We start from the raw sequence: 21,155 nt of genomic DNA on the forward strand, positions 1-21,155 counted from the left end.
ATGCCGACTTTATTACCACAGGGTGAACAACGTGACATTTCTCTTCGTACATTTTAGGAGGGAGTTAGCAATGTAGTTGATGATTTTATAAAAATTATTGGAAAATCCCTTGGAAAATTAAAATGAAAGATTTTTCCCCCTGAAAGTTTGGTCCAAAAACTTGGGTGTATATTATACACCGGAGCACATTATACACAGCAAAATACGGTATGTCAAGCTTTCCCCCTGCACTGGTGAATTGATTGATTTTTCAGTTATCAACTTTTCTTTATGTATCTCAACTGTGGGTTTTAATTGTGCGTGCATGTGTGCCTGTGTGTGTTACCTTTTTAAGTAAACCTATATGTCACTTATTTTCCTTTTAAGTATTTTAATGTCATTCTTTTTTTAAAATGAGTATTTCCTGTCCCTGTTTTATGGAGGCCATATATTGTTGTATTGTCTCTTGGATTTGAATTAGATCCTTTTAAAGGGCATCCCTTTCCTTTGATTAGCTGGATTATAAACTTCCTGAGGGAAGGGACTATCTTTTGTCCATTACTTTTTTATTAGCACCTAGGACAGCGCCAGGCGCATGGTAGCATCCAAGTAAATGTTTGCATGGATGCATGCATGCACCTGTTATTTTGTAGCATTTTTAGAAAATATGCCTCACGTCGATTTATGATATTTATCTGTGTTTATCACCAGATATAGTGTATGGCTTGGCCTTGGCTTTGCCATTAGTTTATTCATTATTTATTTATTGAGCCTCTAGTACGTGCCACTCAGTATGCAAGTATAAGGACGGCAGTGAACATGACAAACATGGTCTGTAGTCTCATGGAACATATGTATATTTAGTGTGGAAGTCAAACATTGTCATTTATTAGTGTTATAAAAGGTAAAGAAAAAGGCGTTTAAGTATTAAGACTTACAATTGCTGGAGTTAATCTAGTCTGGGGCATGAGTAAAGGTATATATTGAATGGTTAGAAAAGTTGCATGTGTAAGAAATAAAAGATGATCAAACAACTTAGTGACAATGCCAATTTACTGGGCTACAAAATACTAGAGGTGAGTTGTTCAGGAAAGTGAGATTTGGTTATCCAGGCAATAGATGACAGAGTAGTGGCAATGGATGAACCAGAGAGCGGGAGGGCATGAGAATGGTTTTGGTTTGTTTTTCTGGAGGATCTTGAACATAGTAAAATGCTGATGGAAGGAGCCATTAAAGGAAGAAGTTCAAAATACAGAAGTCAAAATATTAAAGGAAGAATGGGAGGGACTGTGGAATTCAGAGCAAAGGTAGAGAATTTGACCGGAATACATTTAAATAGGAGGAGAAAGTGTGTGTTAATGGGTTTAAGTTTGTATGTTTGTTGGTAAGTAGTTGAAGGGATTCTTTCTGATAATTTTGATGGTATATATTTTTATTTGTGTTATAGGAGCCAACACAGTTAAGAGTGATGGGAGAAATGGGAGGCCAAAGAATATTCAGAAGGAATTAGCTAGAGAAAAACAGTAGATTGCTGAGCAGTGAAAAGGGTCACTTGAAATTTGCAACTATGGGGCCGGCCTGGAGGCTTAGGTGGTTGGAGCGCCGTGCTCCTAACACTGAGGTCACTGGTTCGATTCCCACATGGGCCTACAGCTAAGATTGTGAACAATAGCTCTCCCTGGAGCTGGGCTGCCGTGAGCAGCCAAGAGGTTGGCGTGAGCTGCCACAGGCTACCATGTGCTGCCATGACGGCAAGCTGGCGACCGACTGCCTCAGCGGGGGGGAGCGCAAGGCTCATAATACCGCATGGGCCAGGGAGCTGTGTCCTACACAACTAGACTGAGAAACAACGGCTTGAACCAGAGTGGGGGGTGGGAGGGGGAGAAGTTTACTACTATGCATTTCCAATATATCAGTCTGACTAATAATGTGACTAGTAATGTGACTTTCTCCAGTAGTGCTTAGCAGCCCTTTGTATAGTTGGAATCAGCTTGAATTTTGATTTTGTCTGGTATGTGAAACCAGAGAAGAAAGGGGCAAAGGAGTTTGGGATTTTGGTGGGAGAGGCTTGAAATGATAGATCAAGGATTCCCATTTAGAGAGGGAGGGAACTAAAGACCAGAGGAGACTGAGGCCTAGGACTTCAAGCCTTCATTTTTATCCCATTTGTTGAAACCACTTCTTAAAATCTGGAGAGAAAGATTTCTACATATATTTTCTTGTGTTGTTGCATGCCAGATTTTTATGTGCCCATCTTTCTCTCATGATGAACTTCACACATTGATCAAAAATTTACACTATATCTAAAGAGTTCACAGGGCACCGCAGTCTCATAACTTACCACGTAAGGACAACAACATTGGGGTGTGCCATGGATGTACAAGGGGTACAGAAACCTAAAACTTAGGCTCAAACCTTGCTATCAACCTGTACAATCTTAAAGTTTCCTTTAAGGCCTTCAGTGGTGACCTCTGTTTACAGTTTAGTGTGGTAAACATATACTAAATGAGTACTAAACAACTGTGTAGTCATTAACTATGTTCTTCTGCCAAGTTTTCTTTTAAGTTTTCTATATAAAAAATTACGCTATCTTTTAGATATTTTTAAAATATGCATTTTTAAAAACAAGGATATTTATTTAATTGCTAAGCATCTCTTCCATTAAAACTAGGTATTTTAAAATATTACCACTTTTTTCTGACATTTGTATCACATATGCATCATTAACCACTGTATCCTTTCCCATAATGTTTAAACATTTATTTGAAATATTTAGTAAATATGTGTATATATGCATTTCGTTTTCTTACACAAATTTCTTTGAAGGGAAGCTCTAGGTTGATAAATGCTCAAAAATAGGTAGCATTTACTATAAAGATACATAGTTTACTTTTCATCGTTACCAACAAATTTGTGTTCAAGGGGACTCTGAAGGCAATATCTAAATTAATATTGTAGAGAATCATAAAAGGGGATTTTGTTGTTTGCCTGGGTAAGGAAAGGTAATCATTCATCATTTGGATCAATACGCATTCTTGATTTTGTAATTAGAGTTCTCCCGATAATATCTTAGTTTATTACTTTTTCTTATTAATTTTATTATTTTATTTTATTTTATTTTATTTTTTATTTAAAATTTTATTGGGGAATATTGTGGAACAGTGTGTTTCTCCAGGGCCCATCAGTTCCAAGTCATTGTCCTTCATTCTAGTTGTAGAGGACGCAGCTCAGCTCCAAGTCCAGTCACTGTTTTCAGTCTTAGTTGCAGGGGGGCACAGCCCACCATCCCATGCGGGAATTGAACCGGAAACCTTGTTGTTGAGAGTTCGCGCTCTAACCAACTGAGCCATCTGGCTGCCCCTCTGGCAGTTCAGTGGCAGCTCGTTGACTTCTATCTAGTTGTGGAGGGTGCAGCTCACTGGCCCATGTGGGAATCGAACCAGCAACCCTGTTGTTCAGAGCTCGCGCTCTAACCACCTGAGCCATCCAGCCGCCCCTATTTTTATTTTTTTATTATTTGAAACATTTTATTTATATCCTATAGAACTTTAAAAGCATTTTCATTGTATAATTTATCCTTTAGGCATAATTCTAATATCAAGAAACTCGTTTCTAGAATTGGAAAACAGAGAAAAAAAATTAGAATACGCCAATCCACCCCAAAATCAAAAAAGGAGAGTAAAAAAATACTACCAAACTGGCCTTTTTTGAGTCTTGCTTTTGCTCGGGGGCCCGCTCCAAACCCTTTGGAGTGTACTTTTTCTTCTAATAAACTGCTTTTTCACTACTTAAAAAAAAAATACTACCAAACCACTCAAAAGAATATAGTAAAAGAGAGTAATGAAAAAAAATGCTGATTAATGGAATGGAAAATATCCTATAGGAAAAGTTGAAGGAGTATTGTGATTATTTAGCCTGAGTAACGCAGAAGTGCTTAATAGTTAATTTGATTACATTATTATTACATAAGCATTTTAACAAAGGGGGACATTATGCTCCTTTGTTTGAATAACAGGATAAGAAAAGGACTTTAGATAGCTAGGAGGGATGAACATTGAAAGTGAAAGTTGATTGTCCACTAATAAAATAGTGCAAGAAGAAATTGAGATAAGATATCAGTCTCCAGTGTTGGTGGACCATTAACAGGAGAATAGTCAATACTTTTCCTGATGGTTTAGACTAGGTGTCACAAACATAAAAGCTTAGGAGTCATGTAGATAGCATGGTGTTCATATCAGTTAAGTATATGACAATTAGAAATGATTGGGGGCCGAGAATGGCTTGTTTGTTATCTTGCCAGAGATGCACTTACCAGGACTTTATTTAATGATTTCTCCTGAGAGAGTTAATATTTTAAAGTTTGGATATAAAATTTGGAAAAGTAGGATAAAAATTAGCCATATGTTACTCTCATAAATCCAATTAGGTCAAACTGCCATTTCCCACTTAGCTTCAATTTTGTAGAGTTTCTATATTAATATTTTATTTCAATAAATTTCCTAGTGGTGTGTTAACTTGAATAAGAAAGTCATTTTACCAAATTGTAACTATGAGATGGATAATTAGCTTTAAATTATATTATATGTTTCATTTCATTCTTTATATATTTCAGTCAAGTTTTATAAAATAGTTTAGGACTAGCAAAGGAAAAAAGATTCTATACTTCAACAGTGATCATCAGTATAATTAATTTATCCCACCCATCATCATTTTCTACTTAAATTAACTTTAGAATGTTGTCTTGGAATCATTATGTTGTATACCTGAAACTAATAATGTTGTATGTCAGTTATACCTCAATAAAAAAGATAAATTTTATGGTATATTTTAAAACATGAAGTATATTTTACATAAATCCTTACATATAACACAATTTCTTTTTTTTTTTTAATTGGGGAATATTGGGGAACAGTGTGTTTTTCCAGCACCTATCAGTCATTGTCCTTCAATCTAGTTTTGGAGGGCGCAGCTCACTGGCCCATGTAGGAATCGAAGCGGCGACTCTGTTGTTAAGAGCTTGTGCTCTGACCACCTGAGCTATCCAGTCGCCTTATGTAACACAATTTAATGAAGTAAGTACTTATCAAACTTAGAATTTCTTCTTCTCAGTCTCAGAAAGTAAGATTAGGGGGAAAGAAAACTAAGATTAGTTCTCAAAGTGAATATATAAAAGGAATATTTCATAAATGTTTGAAATATTCTTTTTAGGATTTGTCACCATATTTATCTTCTCTGATAAAAAGGGTAAGTTATTTTTTGTATTCACTTTATGTCTTTATGTTTTACATTGTATCTAGTGACCTTGATAAATTCACTTATTCTAATAGTTTATAAATTCTTTTAGGTTTTCTAAGTAAATCATATTGTCTATGAAAGTGACACTTTTATTTCTTCCTTCCTATTCTTTATACTTTATATTTCATGTTCTTACCTTTCTGTGCTGGCTATGACCTCCAGGAACACATTGTGCGAGTAGTGATAAGTCTCGGGGAATATTTTCAATCATTCACTGTTAAGTATGATGTTTGCTGCAAGTTTTTTATTTTTAAACATACACTTTTATAATATTACAGAACTTCTCTTTTATTTCTACTTTGTACAAGTTTTTTAAAAATTTTGAATTTTATCAATTGCTTTTGATTCATCTATGGATATGATTTATTTCTCTTGTTAATGTGGTAAATTATATTGATTTTCATGTGTCAAATCATTTTTGTATTTCTGGGTTTAACCCCACTCACACTTGGTCCTGATTAATGTATTGATAGATTTGATTTTTGCCACTATTTTGCTTAGGATTTTTGTATCTGTGTCATTAGAGAGGTGTGTAATAACTTCTTTCTTGTAACAGCCTTGCTGTCTTTTGTTACCAAGCTTATGCTGTCTTTAAAAAACAAATTTGGAAGTGTTCCCTGTTTTTCTACTCTCTGGAACAATTTGTGTAAGATTGGTGTTCTTCCCTAAATGCTGGTAGAATGCACTATTGAAATCATGTGGGCCTAGAGTTTCCTTTGTGGGAGTGTGTTTTTACCTTACATAAAAAATTTCAAACATACAGAAAATGTAACATAATTTTACAGTTAACACATGTATATTCACCACTTAGAACCTACTGTTAATTTTCTATATAAATTATGTATTCTATAAATGCTTTATTATACATCAGCCTTCTCATTCCTTTAGCAATTAATGACTTTGTTGAAAACAAATGATGATATAAGTGTAGGTCTTTTTTTGGACTACCTGTTCTGTTCCATTGAAATGCATCCCTTTTGAAATCATTTTTTGATGCATTTCAAAGTAATTGGAACATCAGTATGCCTTCCTCTAAATATGTAAGCATGAATACTATTAAGTATAGTTCAGTATTTGTTTACTTTATTCTTTTGAAGTAAAATTTACATGCAATGTGATACATAAATCTGATTTGAACAGTTGCTAAGTTTTGACAAATGTATACATCTGTGTATCCCAAGTTCCGAAAGGTACAGAATATTGTCATCATCCTGGACAGTTTCTTCATGCCTTTTCTCAGTAAATCCTCTCACCTATCCTTGAGAGAGAAACATTCTGATTTTAGTCTACCATAGATTACTGCATATACTTTTATGTAGTGTTCTTTCATTCATCATATTATATTTTGAGATTTGTCTGTTTTGTTGAATATATGAATACTTCATACCTTTTTATTGAGTAGTATTCCACTCTATAAAAATCCTAGTTTATGCATTTTCCTGTTGATGGACACCTGGGCTAGTTTTTTGCTATTATGAATAAAGCTGCTAAGAAAATTGCCATACTAGTCTTTTTACGTGCATGGTTTAATTTCTCCTCCTGGGTAAATGCTATGTAAGGGGTGGTGTCATACATTAGATATATGCTTAGTTTTATAATAAACAGCTAGACTTCTCTCCAAAGCAGTTGTACCATTATACTCCTAAAACAATGTATTATGAGTTTCATTTGCTTTCCATCCTGGTCAATATTTGGTATAGTTAGGCTTTTAAAAGTTAGCTCTTCTGGTGGGAGTATAGTGGTAGCTCATGGTAATTTGTATTTCCCCAATGACAAATAGTGTTAAGCCTTTTTTTTTTCTTTTAAAACAGTGTTTTATTCTTGAGTAGCTCTCCAGAAATAGCATATTTTGTTGTTTTCTTTTTCTTAAATTAAGGTTTATTGGGGTGACAAGTGTTAGTAAAGTTACATAGATTTCAGGTGTACAATTCTATATTATATCATCTATAAATCACATTGTGCGTTCACCATCCAGACAGAGTCAGTTCTCTTTCCATCACCATATATTTGAGCCTTTTTAATATATCTTCTTTTTACAAATGTCTATTCGAATCTTTTACTCATTTAAAAATATTTCTCTATTATTGAGTTGTAGGTGTTCTTGGATATCAGTTCTGTGTTACATATATGTTTTGCGAATGATTTCTCCCAATTTGTGAGTAGCCTATTCATTTTCTTAATGTTATTTTTGAGGAGAAGATTTAAAAAAAAATTTAACGAAGCCCAAATACATCAGCTTTTTCTTTTATGGTTATTACTTTCTGTGTTCTAAGAACCCTTTGTCTATCTCTAAAAAAAGAAGACATTCTCCTACGTTTTCTTCTAAAAGAGATGATTTTTATCATTTATGTGATGTTTGATGTACTTTGAATTTTCATGTATGGGTTAATTTTTTTTAAAAATGAGTATCTACTTGTTCCACCACCATTTGTTGAGAAGACTGTCCTTTATCCATTAATGACATTGTTGAAAACAAATGATGATATAAGTGTAGGTCTATTTTTGGACTACCTATTCTGTTTCATTGAAGTACTTGAATACTTTTGCGGGTACCATATTGTCATGATTACTGGAGCTTTAGAGTTGTGTAAGTGCTCCATTTTTTGTGTGAGTTTCCAAGACTGTTTTGGATGTCCTGGGCTCTTTGCATTACCCTATGCATTTTAGAAATCAGCTTTTCAATTTCTACAAAAATGCCTGCTGGAATTTGATTGCGATTGTATTGTCTCTTTAGAACAATATAGGGAGAATTGACGTTTTAACAATATTGAACCTTCCAATCTATGAACAAGGTATGTCTCCAATTATTTAGGTCATCTTTAATGTTTTTGTAGCAACTTTTTGCAGTTTTTACTATCTTTTGTTAAGGATTTTTGAGTCTTATGTTCATGAGATAATGTGGTTTGTAATTTTTTTTTTCTTGTAATCCCTGTTAGGTTTTGGGATTAAGATCATGCTGCCCTCATAAATGTGAGGGAAGTGTTGGGAAACATTACTTCTATTTTCTTAAAGAATTTTTTAAGATTGGTGTTATTTGTTCTTTAAATGTTTGGTATTCTTCACTAGTGAAATAATCTGGCCCTGTAGTTTTCTTTGTGGGAAGAATTTTGATAAATGTTTTGATAGTTTTGGTAAACTACATTTTTCAAAGAATTTGTTTCATATAACATTAAATTTAGTTTAAATTTAGTGTAAAGTTGTTCATAATATCTTCATATTTTTAAAAAGCCTTTTCTATCTGAAATGAGATCCCTAATTTTATTCCTGATATTGGTAATTTCTCTCTTTTTTTCTTGATCAAGGTTACTAGGGGCTTCTCAGTTTTACTACTTTTCAGAAATACAGTGTTTACTTTGTTGATTTTATTTATTTTGGACTTGTTTTTTGTGTCATTTGTTTCTACTCTTTACTCTTTGTTTCCTTCTAATTTGGTTTGATTTGCTGTTTGTTTTTGAACTTTTGAGAGAGAAACTTACATATTGATTTTTATCCTCTTCTAATAGTACAGGCATTTAAGGTATACATTTATTTACAAGCATTGCTTTAGTTCCATCCTATGTTTCCATAGGTCATGTTTTCATTATAATTCATTGCAAATGCTTTAAAATTTCCATTGTGATTTATTTACTCTTTTTGATTCATGGGTTATTTAGAAGCATATCACCTAATTTTCAAACAGTGGGAGATTTTCTCGATTTTTAAAACGTATTCACTTCTAGCTTAATTGCATTGTAGTCAGAGAGTATACTCTCAAAGTCTAAAGTGTTTGAAATTTGTTGAGACTTGTTTTATGACCCAGCACATAGTCCATTTTGGTGTGTGTTTCATGTATAGTTTGTGTATTCTATTTTTATGTGGAAGAGAGTGCTATGTATATTTATTAGGTTTAGTTGGTCAATTGTGTATTTCAAATTTTATATACCTTAGTAAATTTTTTTGTCTGCTTATTTTGTAGCTATTGACAATGGTGTGTTACTGTCCCATGTGATTATAGATTTGTCTGTGTCGTCTATTAGTCTTGTATGTTTTTGCTTTATATATTTTTAAGTTTTGTCATTGGGTCCATTCAGATTTAGAATTATGATAGCTTCTTGTTGGTAGGACTTTTTAATTATTATGAAATGTTTTTATATCTAGCAATGCTTATTGCCTTAAATCTATTTTGTCTGATATTGACATATCTGTTCCAGCTTCCTTTAATTGGTTTTTGAATGGTGTATCTTTTCCAATCATTTCATATTCAGTCTTTCTGTGTAAATAGTCTTTCAGTGGAATATTTAACATAATTAACAGATATAATTTGAGTTTAAAACCAACCTCTTACTAGTGGTTTTATATTTTATCCACATGTGCTGTACTTTTTCTCTCACTTATCACCTTCTTTGATTCAATCAAATATTAATATTTTAATTATTTTTCTCACCTCAGTTAGCTTTCAATGGCTGTTCTAGAAATTACTACATGAATTTAGAGTTATTGCAGTCAAATGTAAATTATTATTTCTGTCAGTCCATTCTGTACAATACAGCTGTCTTAGAAACGAACTCAATTTACCCCACTGCTGCCTTTTTGGTTATTGTTACCATGAATTTTAAATCTACATCTATTTTAAACTTAACAAGCTAGTAATATTTTTTACAGTATGTTTATTCATAGGTACCAACATATTTACCTTTTTCTATGGCTCTTTTTGCATTTCTATGTTTTTTTTTCTAGCGTGATTTTCCTTCTGTAGGAAGAACTCCCTTTTCGTATTTTTTTTACTGATAAATTCCTTTTTCTTTCCTGAAATTACCTTTATTTTGTTTTTCAAACATATTTTTAACTGTGAATAGATTTCTTGATTGGCATCTATTTTCTTTCAGAATTTTTAAGAAGTCATCCCATTGTTTTCTGCCATTCGATTTTCAACCGTTATCTCTCTGTGCTTTTGTTTGGGTGTTTTTTGTTACCCTCTATTCTAGTTTACGTTTGCTCATTTCAGTCTCCTGGAGGCACCAAGTCCTGACAACACTTTTGGGAAATTTTTCTATGAAGAACAAGGATATAGTAGCAGTAATTAGACTATGTGGGAATAAAGAGAGAGGCCTGCTTATTTGATTTTGGTTAAGACATACTAATATGTTTATGTTATGATTGGAATGATTTGGTAACGAGAAAAAAATGGAAGTTGTATGAGAGAGAAAAGGAAGATGATTTTTGGATGAAAGTCCTTGAGAAAGTGAGAGAGGACATAATCTAAAGCACAACTGGAAGGATTTTTCTTTGGTAGGAGTGGGATATAAAGAGGAAAGGCTCTGATTCGTGTATATCAGTAGTCTTGGGAGGCGGAATTCTGGCTTGATCAATGGAGAATATGCAGCTGCTGTAAGTTTCTAGACTCTTAAACTTTGGATGTGTGTGTTGGGCATATGGGAAAATTGTCCAAGAAATAGAGTCAAATGCAAAGGTAGCTACCTAATTCTGTTTTCTGTTTCTGGGTGCTCTCAGTGATGTCTACCTTTATCTCTTAGGGTACTAAAGTATTGGTACTTGTAGGGTACTTGTAAGGAAATATTTACATGTTTAATTAAGTTAATTAAATATATGTTTTTGGCATATGGTTAAAATTTCTGTAGTATATTTTTAGACATAATTTCTTACATATAATGCATTTAAAATTAATTCCTAGTATTTTGAATAGAAAATCAAGTTTTCTAACATATTTTCTCACATTTTCTTTTGCAGTTTTGTGAGTACTAGAATAGCACAACCATGTTTCGGAATAGTCTCAAGATGCTTCTTACTGGAGGGAAATCAAGTCGTAAAAACCGATCAAGTGGTAAGTGACTGTGCTACATTTATTCTGTGTGGTATTTTAGAAAAGGAAGTTCTTTAGGGATTGAATTAATGCTACACTTTATGTATTTGTTTATTAAATGGTTTATTTAATTGAGAAAAAAGAAAGTTTATATTCCTATAGGCTGTCATATGCTTATTAAGAGGTAGGAACACTTGAATACTTATCAGGAACACTCAGGTAAAGGAAAAGCATGTAAATAAAATATTTATTTCTAATATGAGAATGTAGTGCATCTGTGCACCATTTATTAAAAACCTTCTAGACCTAAACTTGCTTTTTGAATTAACACGTGCAATTATTTTAGTCCTAGGCAGTCTTTTGGGAATGAGACTGTAAAAAATGAAACTGTCCTCAAATGTTGTACAGAAAGTGAAATATAAATTGAAGATTTTTACAGTCATTAAAATAAAGTTTATAAACAATTTAAGAACAAGGAGGTAATTCTTAGGCTCTTAAGTTAAAAGTAAACTGAAACTGTATATATACTTTTTTTGGGAGAAATATTGAAGAGGAATGTACTAAATGTTTGTTTTCTATAAATGGGTTGTAGATATTTATTACATTGTTTTAATCTTTGCAATTTCCTAATTTGTAGGCATTTTATAAGTTTACATTGGTAGTATATTCATCATTCACTTCAAAATGTTTTTTTAACTCTCCTTGACCCATAGATATTTAAAGTATAGATATTTAAAGTATAATTGTTAATTTCTAAACAGTTGATGATTTCCTAGTTATCATTAACTTAATTGTACTGTTATCAGAGAACCTATCCTGTATTATGTCATTCTTTTGATTTATTGAGATTTGCCTTACAGTTCAGCATATGATCAATATTCTGGATGCACCTAAAAATAATGTAGATTCTGCAGTTATTGGGTGCAGTGTAGGTCAGTTTTGTTATTGGTAGTCCTCAAATATTTTATATCACATTTTTAAAAAAATTTTTTACTAAGAAAGGTGGATTAAATCTCAAACTATGATTGTGGAACTGTCTATTTCTCTTTGTAGTTCCTGACAGTTTTTGCTTTCTATATATGGAAGCTATCTTATTAGATCTATTGAAATTTAAAATTGCTCTGTCTTCCTGGTGAATTGATTGTTTTACCATAATGAGATAGCCCCTTTTTATTTCTAATGATGCCTTTTATTTGAAAATTGATTTTGTCTACTATTAGGATAGCTAGCCCAGCTTTCTTTTGACTAGTGTTTGCAAGGTCTGATTTGTTCCATACTTTAAACATTTCTATGTATTAATAGCATATAGTTTCTTTTTTATTCATTCAGACAAGTATTTTCTCTTAAGGGAGACATTGGTTCCTCAACATTAAGTCAACCAGTGATATATTTGGGTGTATATGTAACATGTTATTGTATGTGTTCTACTTGTCCTGCTTATTCTGTGCTTTTTTTCTTTCTTCTTTCATGCTTTATTTTAGATTGATTAAAACATTTTTCATTATTCCATATCTCCTCCTATTGGCTTGGAAATTATATACTATTATAATTCTTTCAGTGGTTACCTTAAAGATTAAAACATCAATCAAAGTTTAATATCAGTTGGTACTTTTACCCTCTTCTGGACAATGCAAGAACTTCAGATTATTTTCATCTGTATGTATTTTAATCTTTGCAAGACATCTTTTTTTTTTTATGTAGTGACTGTTATTTAGATTTACCCACATGTTTGACCTTTTCATTGGTTTTCATTCCTTCCTACATCCCTTAATATCTAGATGGGATAACCTTTCTTTTTGTCTGAAGAATGCTTTTTATAATTTCCTTTAGTTGGGCTTGATCTTCTTGTGGCAAATTTACTTTGCTTTTGTTTATCTAAAAATGTCTTTATTTTGCCTTTTTCCCCCCTTTTTTTTTTGCAGAATATTTTTGCTGGGAGTAGAATTCTAGGTCAGCAATTATTTTCTTTCAGCACTTTCAAATATTGTTCATTGTCTTCTGGCTTCTTGAATTATTTCTGGTGGGAAGTCACTGTTAATGGCTGTGACCTAAGGAGGCCTAATTGCTGTCTCTTTAAAGGCAATCTGTCATTTTTCTCTTAGTTTTTAGTCTTCTAGATTTACACTGATGTACCCAGGAGTAGTTTTCTTTTTATATATCATTGTTTATCTTCTATTTATTTATGTTTGTAAGGTTTTTTGAATCTGTGGATTGATATCTTTGATCAGTTTTGGAAAGCTATTATCCATTATCTCTTTAAATTTTGATTTTTTTTCATTTTCTCCCTCTCTTTTCTTCCTAGGACCCCAGTTATACGTTTTGATAGACCACATGCATATCACCTATGTTTCTTACATTCTCTTTCTGTCCTTTTTTCTCTATTTATGCTGGATATTTTCTTCTGATCTTTCAGTTCATTAATTTACTCTTCACTGGTATGTAATCTCCTCTTAACCATATTCAGTTCTTAATTTTAGTTTTTATATATTTCAGTTCCAGAACTTCCATTTGCTTCTTTAATTTTTTTAAGTTTAGAAATAATTTTAAGCTTACCAGTAGGTTGCAACAATAGTACAGAGAATGCCACTTACCCTTCCACAGTCACAAATTATTTACTTTTCACTGTATTTATCATTCTCTCTATATACAATGCTTTATCATTTTCACTATATACAATTCTTTCCAATTTAAGGAAATAAATTTTCATTCTTCTATATTGTTTTTCCCATCCTCAACTTGTGCAAGTTGCTTGAAATTTAAAATATTGATTTCTTAGTAGATTGAAGCTCCCCTGAAAAAACTCTTTTATTATTAATCCAAGCTTATATATTTTAATCAACAATTTAAAAAAAAGAAAAAATATATATATAACTGGTTTAATTTGGACACTGTTGCAGGAGATGAGTTACTTTAAAAATCCAAGTATATATCAGATATATCACTTACAGTCGTACATTCATAAATCTGAGAGGGTACAGTGAAGAAAAAGAAATATTTAGGAAATAGAATGTGCTTTCTGTTTAAAAAAAGGATTTAAATAGGGAATTAAATATATAATTTTATAATGATTAATTTTTATATGGCATATTTTGAGGTAATACATTATAATGACTTCATTCACCAAGTTAAAATAATAACTTATTTTAACACTGTCAAATTTTTCATATGAATATATCTGTTTTTTTTAGGAAACTTTATTTCAAATAAAGAAAACTCTAGATTATAGATTTAGTGCTTTTGCAAGTTTGTGATATTCTGTACTAGCACATGGTCTCCTCATATAATGCAATCATGGTCACTTCTGTTTTCTTGTGATATGTGGGGATTTTAATAAAAATACCTGCATGTACTCACAGTATTAAAAGGTGAATGATGGGGCTAAGAAATGAGTGAGATGCTAAAAGGAGAAAAATATCTTTTAAAAATTGCTGTGGTACATCATGCACAAACTCTTGTCCTCAAGGATCTCTAGAATGTATTTCTATAAATGGGAAGTACCATCAGTACAGTTATAAGTTAGTTGTCGTCTTACTTTAAAGAAACTCAATAACCAGAAATTTAATCTTAAAAACAAGCTCTGTGCTCCCCCCACCCCATTTTCATAGATTCTTGTATACAGGGTTTTTTTTACTTCCTGGAGAAAATAGGTTAACTTTGTTTTTCTAGATTCAAAGTGTTCTGACCTGGAGTCGTGATATTCTTTCATTCATCCCTAAGTGTCTTGCATCAAAAATATTTTTCTTTTAAAAATGCTGGTTCTTTACAGGAGTTCCAAAGGGATCTTTAGACCAAGCTTTACTGAGATAGGAAGTAATCTGGTCATGTTTTTAAACCAGAGATGAACAAAAAGATTTGACTTTGTTTTTTTCCTAAACCACCATTAATCTTTTACTTTAAGTAAACTGAAGGAGCACGTAACATTGAAAAATGTTGTCTTTGCTATTAGAATGAGACTGAAAGTCTTGCATAGTAACTCCATGGTTGAACAATTTTCAAATGAAATGTCTTTTGTAAAGTTATTTTGTGTAATCAATGGGATATGTCAGTGAAGTAATATTAATAAAAAGTATATGATAAACATATAGCTATGATATTCTGTTTCTCTAAGAAAATGGTTTTACTATCTTCAGATGAGTCTATGGTATTGAAATATCCTTTTCATATGTATGTAAAGATGTAGAATTTGGAAAAATACTTCGTTCACCTTTGCATACAATTGATTCAGATTCAGTCAGCATACATTTATTGACTATGTGCCTTGCACTATGTTAAATACTTTAACCAAAATTATACTCATATATTAGTCTATATTAACATGAAATATGTGTAAAATTTGAAAATTGTGGGATGATTTTCTTTTGCTCATTGAAGATTTTATTTTAGGGAACCTATGGTTTTGATTAGGAAAGAATGGTAAATATCATTTGTAGTTATTGTAAAGCATTTAGATAGTATTAGGTTGGTGCAAAGTAATTGCGGTTTAAAGGTTAAAAAAAAAAAAAAAATTGCAAAAACCGCAATTACTTTTGCACCAACCTAATAGTTTGTGCTTTAGACTAAGATTGGTATTGGGAACAGAACATTTCTTATCCACTTTATATCCTTGGTCCATATTTCTTAATTAATATTTGTCATGTGGCATGAATTTTCTGAAAAAGTCATAATATTATTTTGTCTTATATATGGTTGTTTTAAAAATATCAGATAAAACTAGTTTTCAATCATTTTGAAATAATTCAGTGACTCTTAAGAATAGTGCTGTTCAATAGAACTTGCTGTGATGATGAATGTATTTTATGAATATCCGTCATCCAGTACTGTAATAAAAGGAACATGTGACTGCCCCCAAATGTAGTTCATAAAATCACTCCACAAATATATATATATGTTTTTAAAGGGAACAGGACTTTATTGGGGAACAGTGTGCACTTTCAGGACTTTTCTCCGAGTCAAGTTGTTGTTCTTTCAGTCTTAGTTGTGGAGGGCACAGCTCAGCTCCAGGTCCAGTTGCCGTTGCTAGTTGCAGGGGGCACAGCCCACCATCCCTTGCGGGAGTCAAACCGGCAACCTTGTGGTTGAGAGGACGCGCTCCAACCAACTCAGCCATCGGGAGCTCAGCGGCAGCTCAGCTCAAGGTGCCGTGTTCAATCTTATTTGCAGGGGGCAGAGCCCACCGTCCCTTGCGGGACTCGAGGAATTGAACCAGCAACCTTGTGGTTGAGAGCCCACTGGCCCATGTGGGAATCGAACCGGAAGCCTTTGGAGTTAGGAGCACGGAGCTCCTACCGCCTGAGCCACCAGGCCGGGCCCTCCACAAATATTTTTTAATGTTTACTGTGTATTAAACATTGTGATACATGCTGGCGATAATTCCTAGTCTCAGGGAGCTCAAAGTCTAATAGAGGAGATTCCTAAAGCAACATGGATAATACAATTGGAGGAGGGGCAGGGAGGAGAGAAGAATGCAAATTGAACTTTGAAGGTAAGTATGCATTAGGGGTCCACATAGAGAAAGTAGTATTTATTTGCCAGTAGATGAAGATAGGAGACGATATGTTGCATTCTAGCAACTGCAAAAATTTTCTATTCCTAGAACCTAGGGTGAATTAGAAAGTTGCTGAAAAGAATGGATTGTTAATCACATTTATAGCAGGGTTTTAAGAAAGATTTTAACATCTAAACTTAGTACCCTTGCCCTCAGATTTATTAAATTTGAAATTTCTAGAGGAAATAAGAACTTTATGTTAAAATTTAAATTTGATTAGCTCTAACATAGTCTTTTTCCCTATCAATTTTATTTGCTGTTGTAGCAGTTAGAATGGTGAAATTACCAAAGACCCAATTGAAAATGACTGAGATATGAAAGGGAATTACGTATAAGTTCACATAATAAAGAATTCCTGAGGTGTGGTGATTATAGATAAGTTAATTCTGAAACTCAGCATCATCATCAAGGACTTAATTTCTTTCCATCTTTCTGCTCTGTCACTTTCAGCATATTGATTATTGTTCTCAGACTTGTCCTTACATAGTTGCAAAAGGACTGTCATACCTTCAACTTTTATATTCACACACAGCATTGTTCAAAAACTGCTAAACCAACTGGCCCTTTCTTGGGTACATTTTTAAGATTAAGGTAAACTTTTCTGAAAGCAAGTTTTCCCCCTTCCCCATTCATCTCACATCCCACTGGCCAAATTATAGCACATAATCTTTCTTAAGCCAATTAATGGAATTGTAAATGTTGTTATGAAGATTCATTGACTAATTAAGGTTTCTCTCCTGAGGCTAGGGCGAGAACCAGCCTCCCTTGAAGCAAATACCTAAAATAAAATCAGGGTTCTGTAGTATGAAAGAAACAATTGGGTAGGCAGTCAGTGGAGTCTGCCACTTTATTTTATTAACTTAACTATAGGTTTTGTTTATTTATTTTTAAACTTAGAAGTCTTTCCCATACCAAGAATTAGAGCCACATTTGTCTTCCAGTAGGAAAGACAACTTCCTCATGTTTGTCAGTAATAACTAATATTGTGCTATGAAGTTTCCAGGTGATAGGAGCTGTTATGGTGTGACTCAATCCCTTTGAGTCTTATCCATTTTGGAAATCTTTAAAGACTTGGTTTCTGACCTCCAAAACTGAGGACTGGGTCTTGGACCATAGAATTTTACTGTGTGAAAGGTCTTGTGTGGGAAAGAAACCAGCGGTTAATCCTAGAAGACAGCTTTTGGTGACTATTCTTGAGCAGGGCGCTTCTCTTCTAGTCTAGAGTGGGAGGGGAAGGGAGATTTGCTCTTACTTAATCTTTCTCCTGAATATATATATGTTTTTTGTTGTTGTTTTTATTATTTTTATTGGGGAACAGTGTGTTTTTCCAGGACCCATCAGCTCCAAGTCAAGTCGTTGTTTTCAATCTAGTCGTGGAGAGCGTAGCTCGCAATGGCCCATGTAGGAATCGAACCGGAACCTGGGTGTTATGAGCACTGCGCTCTAACCAACAGAGCCAACCAGCCACCCCTGAATATATATTTTTAATGATATGAATCGTTTTTGTGTCTGTAAGGGGACAGGTTTTTCAAACTCAAATATATGTAACAGTTTTATCTACTTTTTTGCTATCATCTCCCATCCTAACCACAAAAGACTTGGGCTGCTTGAAAAAGGGGCTGTTCAGAGGGAGAAAGACAATGCTGAAGGAAAAAATTAATTTTTTATAAATTACACTTGGCTGTACTTTTTTGCTCAAAAAATTTATCTCATGCCCCATCCCATTACTTCTGATATTATTCACATGCTCATTGGTTAGTGCTGTCATTTCTTTATTCAAAATATTGTATTACTTTGTTACTCTTCTTTGTTTCCATCTTAAAGATCGATGGCCGGACTACTAGTAAATTTCCTCTCTGTTAACTTTCCAATCACTTTATACACTGAGCTAAAGTACTATTAGATAATATTTAGACACATCTTTCCTCTCTTCTCTCTGTGTTGTATTTTCATTTCTGATGATACAGCAGTCACCTGCTATGGGCCAGGTAAAATACTGAGGGATACAGTTTACTTAGAGATATAACACACAGTCCCTCCCAGATTATACACTATGGTATAAGTAAACCAATACTATTAAAATATACGATGAGAAATACTAAGTTCTGCACAGAATACTATTGGAATAATGTGTGTGTGTGTGTGTGTGTGTGTGTGTGTGTGTGTGTGTATATACCTATATAATTCTCATACTATATTCTAATACACACGCATACACACAGACACACGACTCCATCTCAGATTGGAGGAGGGGAACAATTCTTGGAGGAGGTAGTGACTATAATTGAGCCCAAATAGTAGTTAGCCAATTTGAGAAATGAGGAGAAGTAAGTTTCAGGCAGAGGATGCAGCAAGTATAAAGGCATGGAGTTGGGAGGGAGCTCCACACATGCAGTGAACTACAAATAGGCAGTTTGGTACTTTGGTTGGCTCTCATTTCTTATATCTGCTTTTTTCTGTCGGTCTATTTTATTCTTTTTTGACCGTACATATTAGTTTTTTCTGCTATTCAGTTCAAATAGTGGAACATAGCTACCGACAACACTTGACTTTTCTATTTTAACAGTCCAGGCAACAAGAGGGGGATACTGACTCAATTGTTTTGTTTTCAAATCCATGTGCTCGTGAGTAGGTTGACTCTGGCTTAACTTTGGTCTGGTATCCACCTTGGACAAACCAGTTATCCTTTGGACTAGGGTTTGAATAAGGTTTGTGATCACCTCAGCGTGGGTTAGGTGTCTGTACCCTCGTGGAAATCAACTGTGGCAGAGGGAGAGAGTAAATTAGTAGATGGGGTGAAGGTTGGTAAATGGCAGTTCCCAGAAAGGTGTGAGTGTGATGGTGGAGAGGTCATCATTAGGAGCTGCTGCAGGTGAGAGACAATAGGGGTCTGAAATAAGGATTGCAGGGGGGATGGAGAGATGTCAAGAAAGAATCAACTGAACTGGATTGATTGGGTTTGGGTCAAATGAAGGCGGAGCCATAGTCTTATTTCCTCATTGATTCATTCACTCTACAAAAATATTTAGGGAGTGTTTGCTATGTGCTAGATACAGTTATAGCTACTGGAGATATGGAATGCTATAGAGCAGTGCTATAGATCAAGAATGCTATATCGATCATGTCCTAGTCATGTAGTAACTCACAGAACTGACTCAGTGACTACACCCGTGTTTCTGCTTAGGAGATGGGGTGAATGGTTGGTGCTATTCATTTGAGTTTTGAAGAGAAATGTAATGAATTCCCTTTTGGTGATATTAATTTGGAGGTGATGGTGGGATATCCAGGGGAAATTAGATATATGGGTTAAGGGGCCGGAGGAGAGGCCATGTAAGAGATCTAGAATTGGAAGTTATGACCACATAGTGGTGGTTGAAGTTTTAAAAACTTTAAAGTAAAATTTACCGTGTGTATGCGTGTGTGTGTGTGTGTGTGTGTGTGTGTGTGTGTATGTACACAGTTCTATGAATTTCAACACGTGTAGCTGTAGCAGCTGCCACCACAATTAGTGTACATGATGGTACAGGCTACATTTTGATATCACTTTCTGGTCACAACTGTCTCCCACCCCTAATCCTGGAAACCAATTCTCTATCTCTATCTCTGTTTTTTTTTTTTTTTTTTTTTTTAATGTCATATAAATGGAATAATACAGTATGTGGCTTTTTAAGACTGGCTTCTTTTATTCTGCTTTAATGTCTTTGAGATTCATCCAAGTTGTTGGATCCAGCAGTAGTAGTTTGTTCTTTTTTATTGCTGAGTGATGTGCCATTGTATGGTTGTATTACAGTTTGTTTATTCATTCATCCACTAAAGAACATTTGGGTTGTTTTCAGTTTTTAGCAATTATGAATAGAGCCACTATAAGCAATCATGTACAGTTTTTTGTGTGAATGTAACTCTTCATTTATCTAGGGTCAGTGCCTAGGAGTGGGATTGTTGGATTATATGGTAGGTGCATGTTTAATTTTTATAAGAAACTGACAAGCAATTTTGCAGATTGGCTGTACCATTTTCATTCCCACCAACAAGATATGAGTTCCAAATGTTCCACATCCTTGCTAGCCCTTAATATTGTCAGTATATATATATTTTAATTTTAGTCATTCTAATAAATGTGTAGTGGTTTCTCACTGTGATTCTAATTTGCATTTTTTCTAATAGCTAATGATGTTGAACATTTTTTCATGTGCTTAACTGCCTTTCATATATCCTCTGTAGTGAAGTGTCTGTTCAGATCTTTTACCCATTTTTAAATTAGGTTGTTTTCTTACTGTTGAATTTTGAGAATCCATTGTATATTCTAGATACAGGTCCTTTGTTGGAACGTGATTTGTTTGTTTTGTTTATTCTCATTACAGTGGTTTTGGCAGAGCAAAAATTTTAAATTTTAATGAAGTCCAGTTTATCTTTTTTTTTAATGTATCATGCTTTTGGTATCATATCTAAAACTTCTTTGCCTGGGGTGGCCGGATGGCTCAGTTGATTAGAGCGTGAGCTCTCAACAACAGGTTGTGGGTTCAATTCCCACATGGG

The 21,155-nt window shown here is 33.6% G+C and overlaps 1 protein-coding gene across 10 annotated transcripts in view; it reads left to right on the forward strand.

Moving 5' to 3' along the window:
- The window catches only part of TANC2 (tetratricopeptide repeat, ankyrin repeat and coiled-coil containing 2), a 341,550-nt gene that overhangs the window by 96,388 nt on the left and 224,007 nt on the right, over positions 1–21,155 (forward strand). For all 10 annotated transcript variants that reach the window (XM_074320171.2, XM_074320170.2, XM_074320174.2 and 7 more), the window contains one exon: positions 11,002–11,095. In XM_074320171.2, coding sequence (XP_074176272.2) covers positions 11,029–11,095 — 67 coding nt within the window. In that variant the 5' untranslated portion in view covers positions 11,002–11,028. Of the gene's footprint in view, positions 1–11,001; positions 11,096–21,155 lie in introns of those variants that run through there.

This window comes from Rhinolophus sinicus, chromosome 12 (assembly GCF_057876585.1).
Source record: "Rhinolophus sinicus isolate RSI-liver-muscle chromosome 12, RSI-T2T, whole genome shotgun sequence".
Taxonomy (NCBI): Eukaryota; Metazoa; Chordata; class Mammalia; order Chiroptera; family Rhinolophidae; genus Rhinolophus; species Rhinolophus sinicus.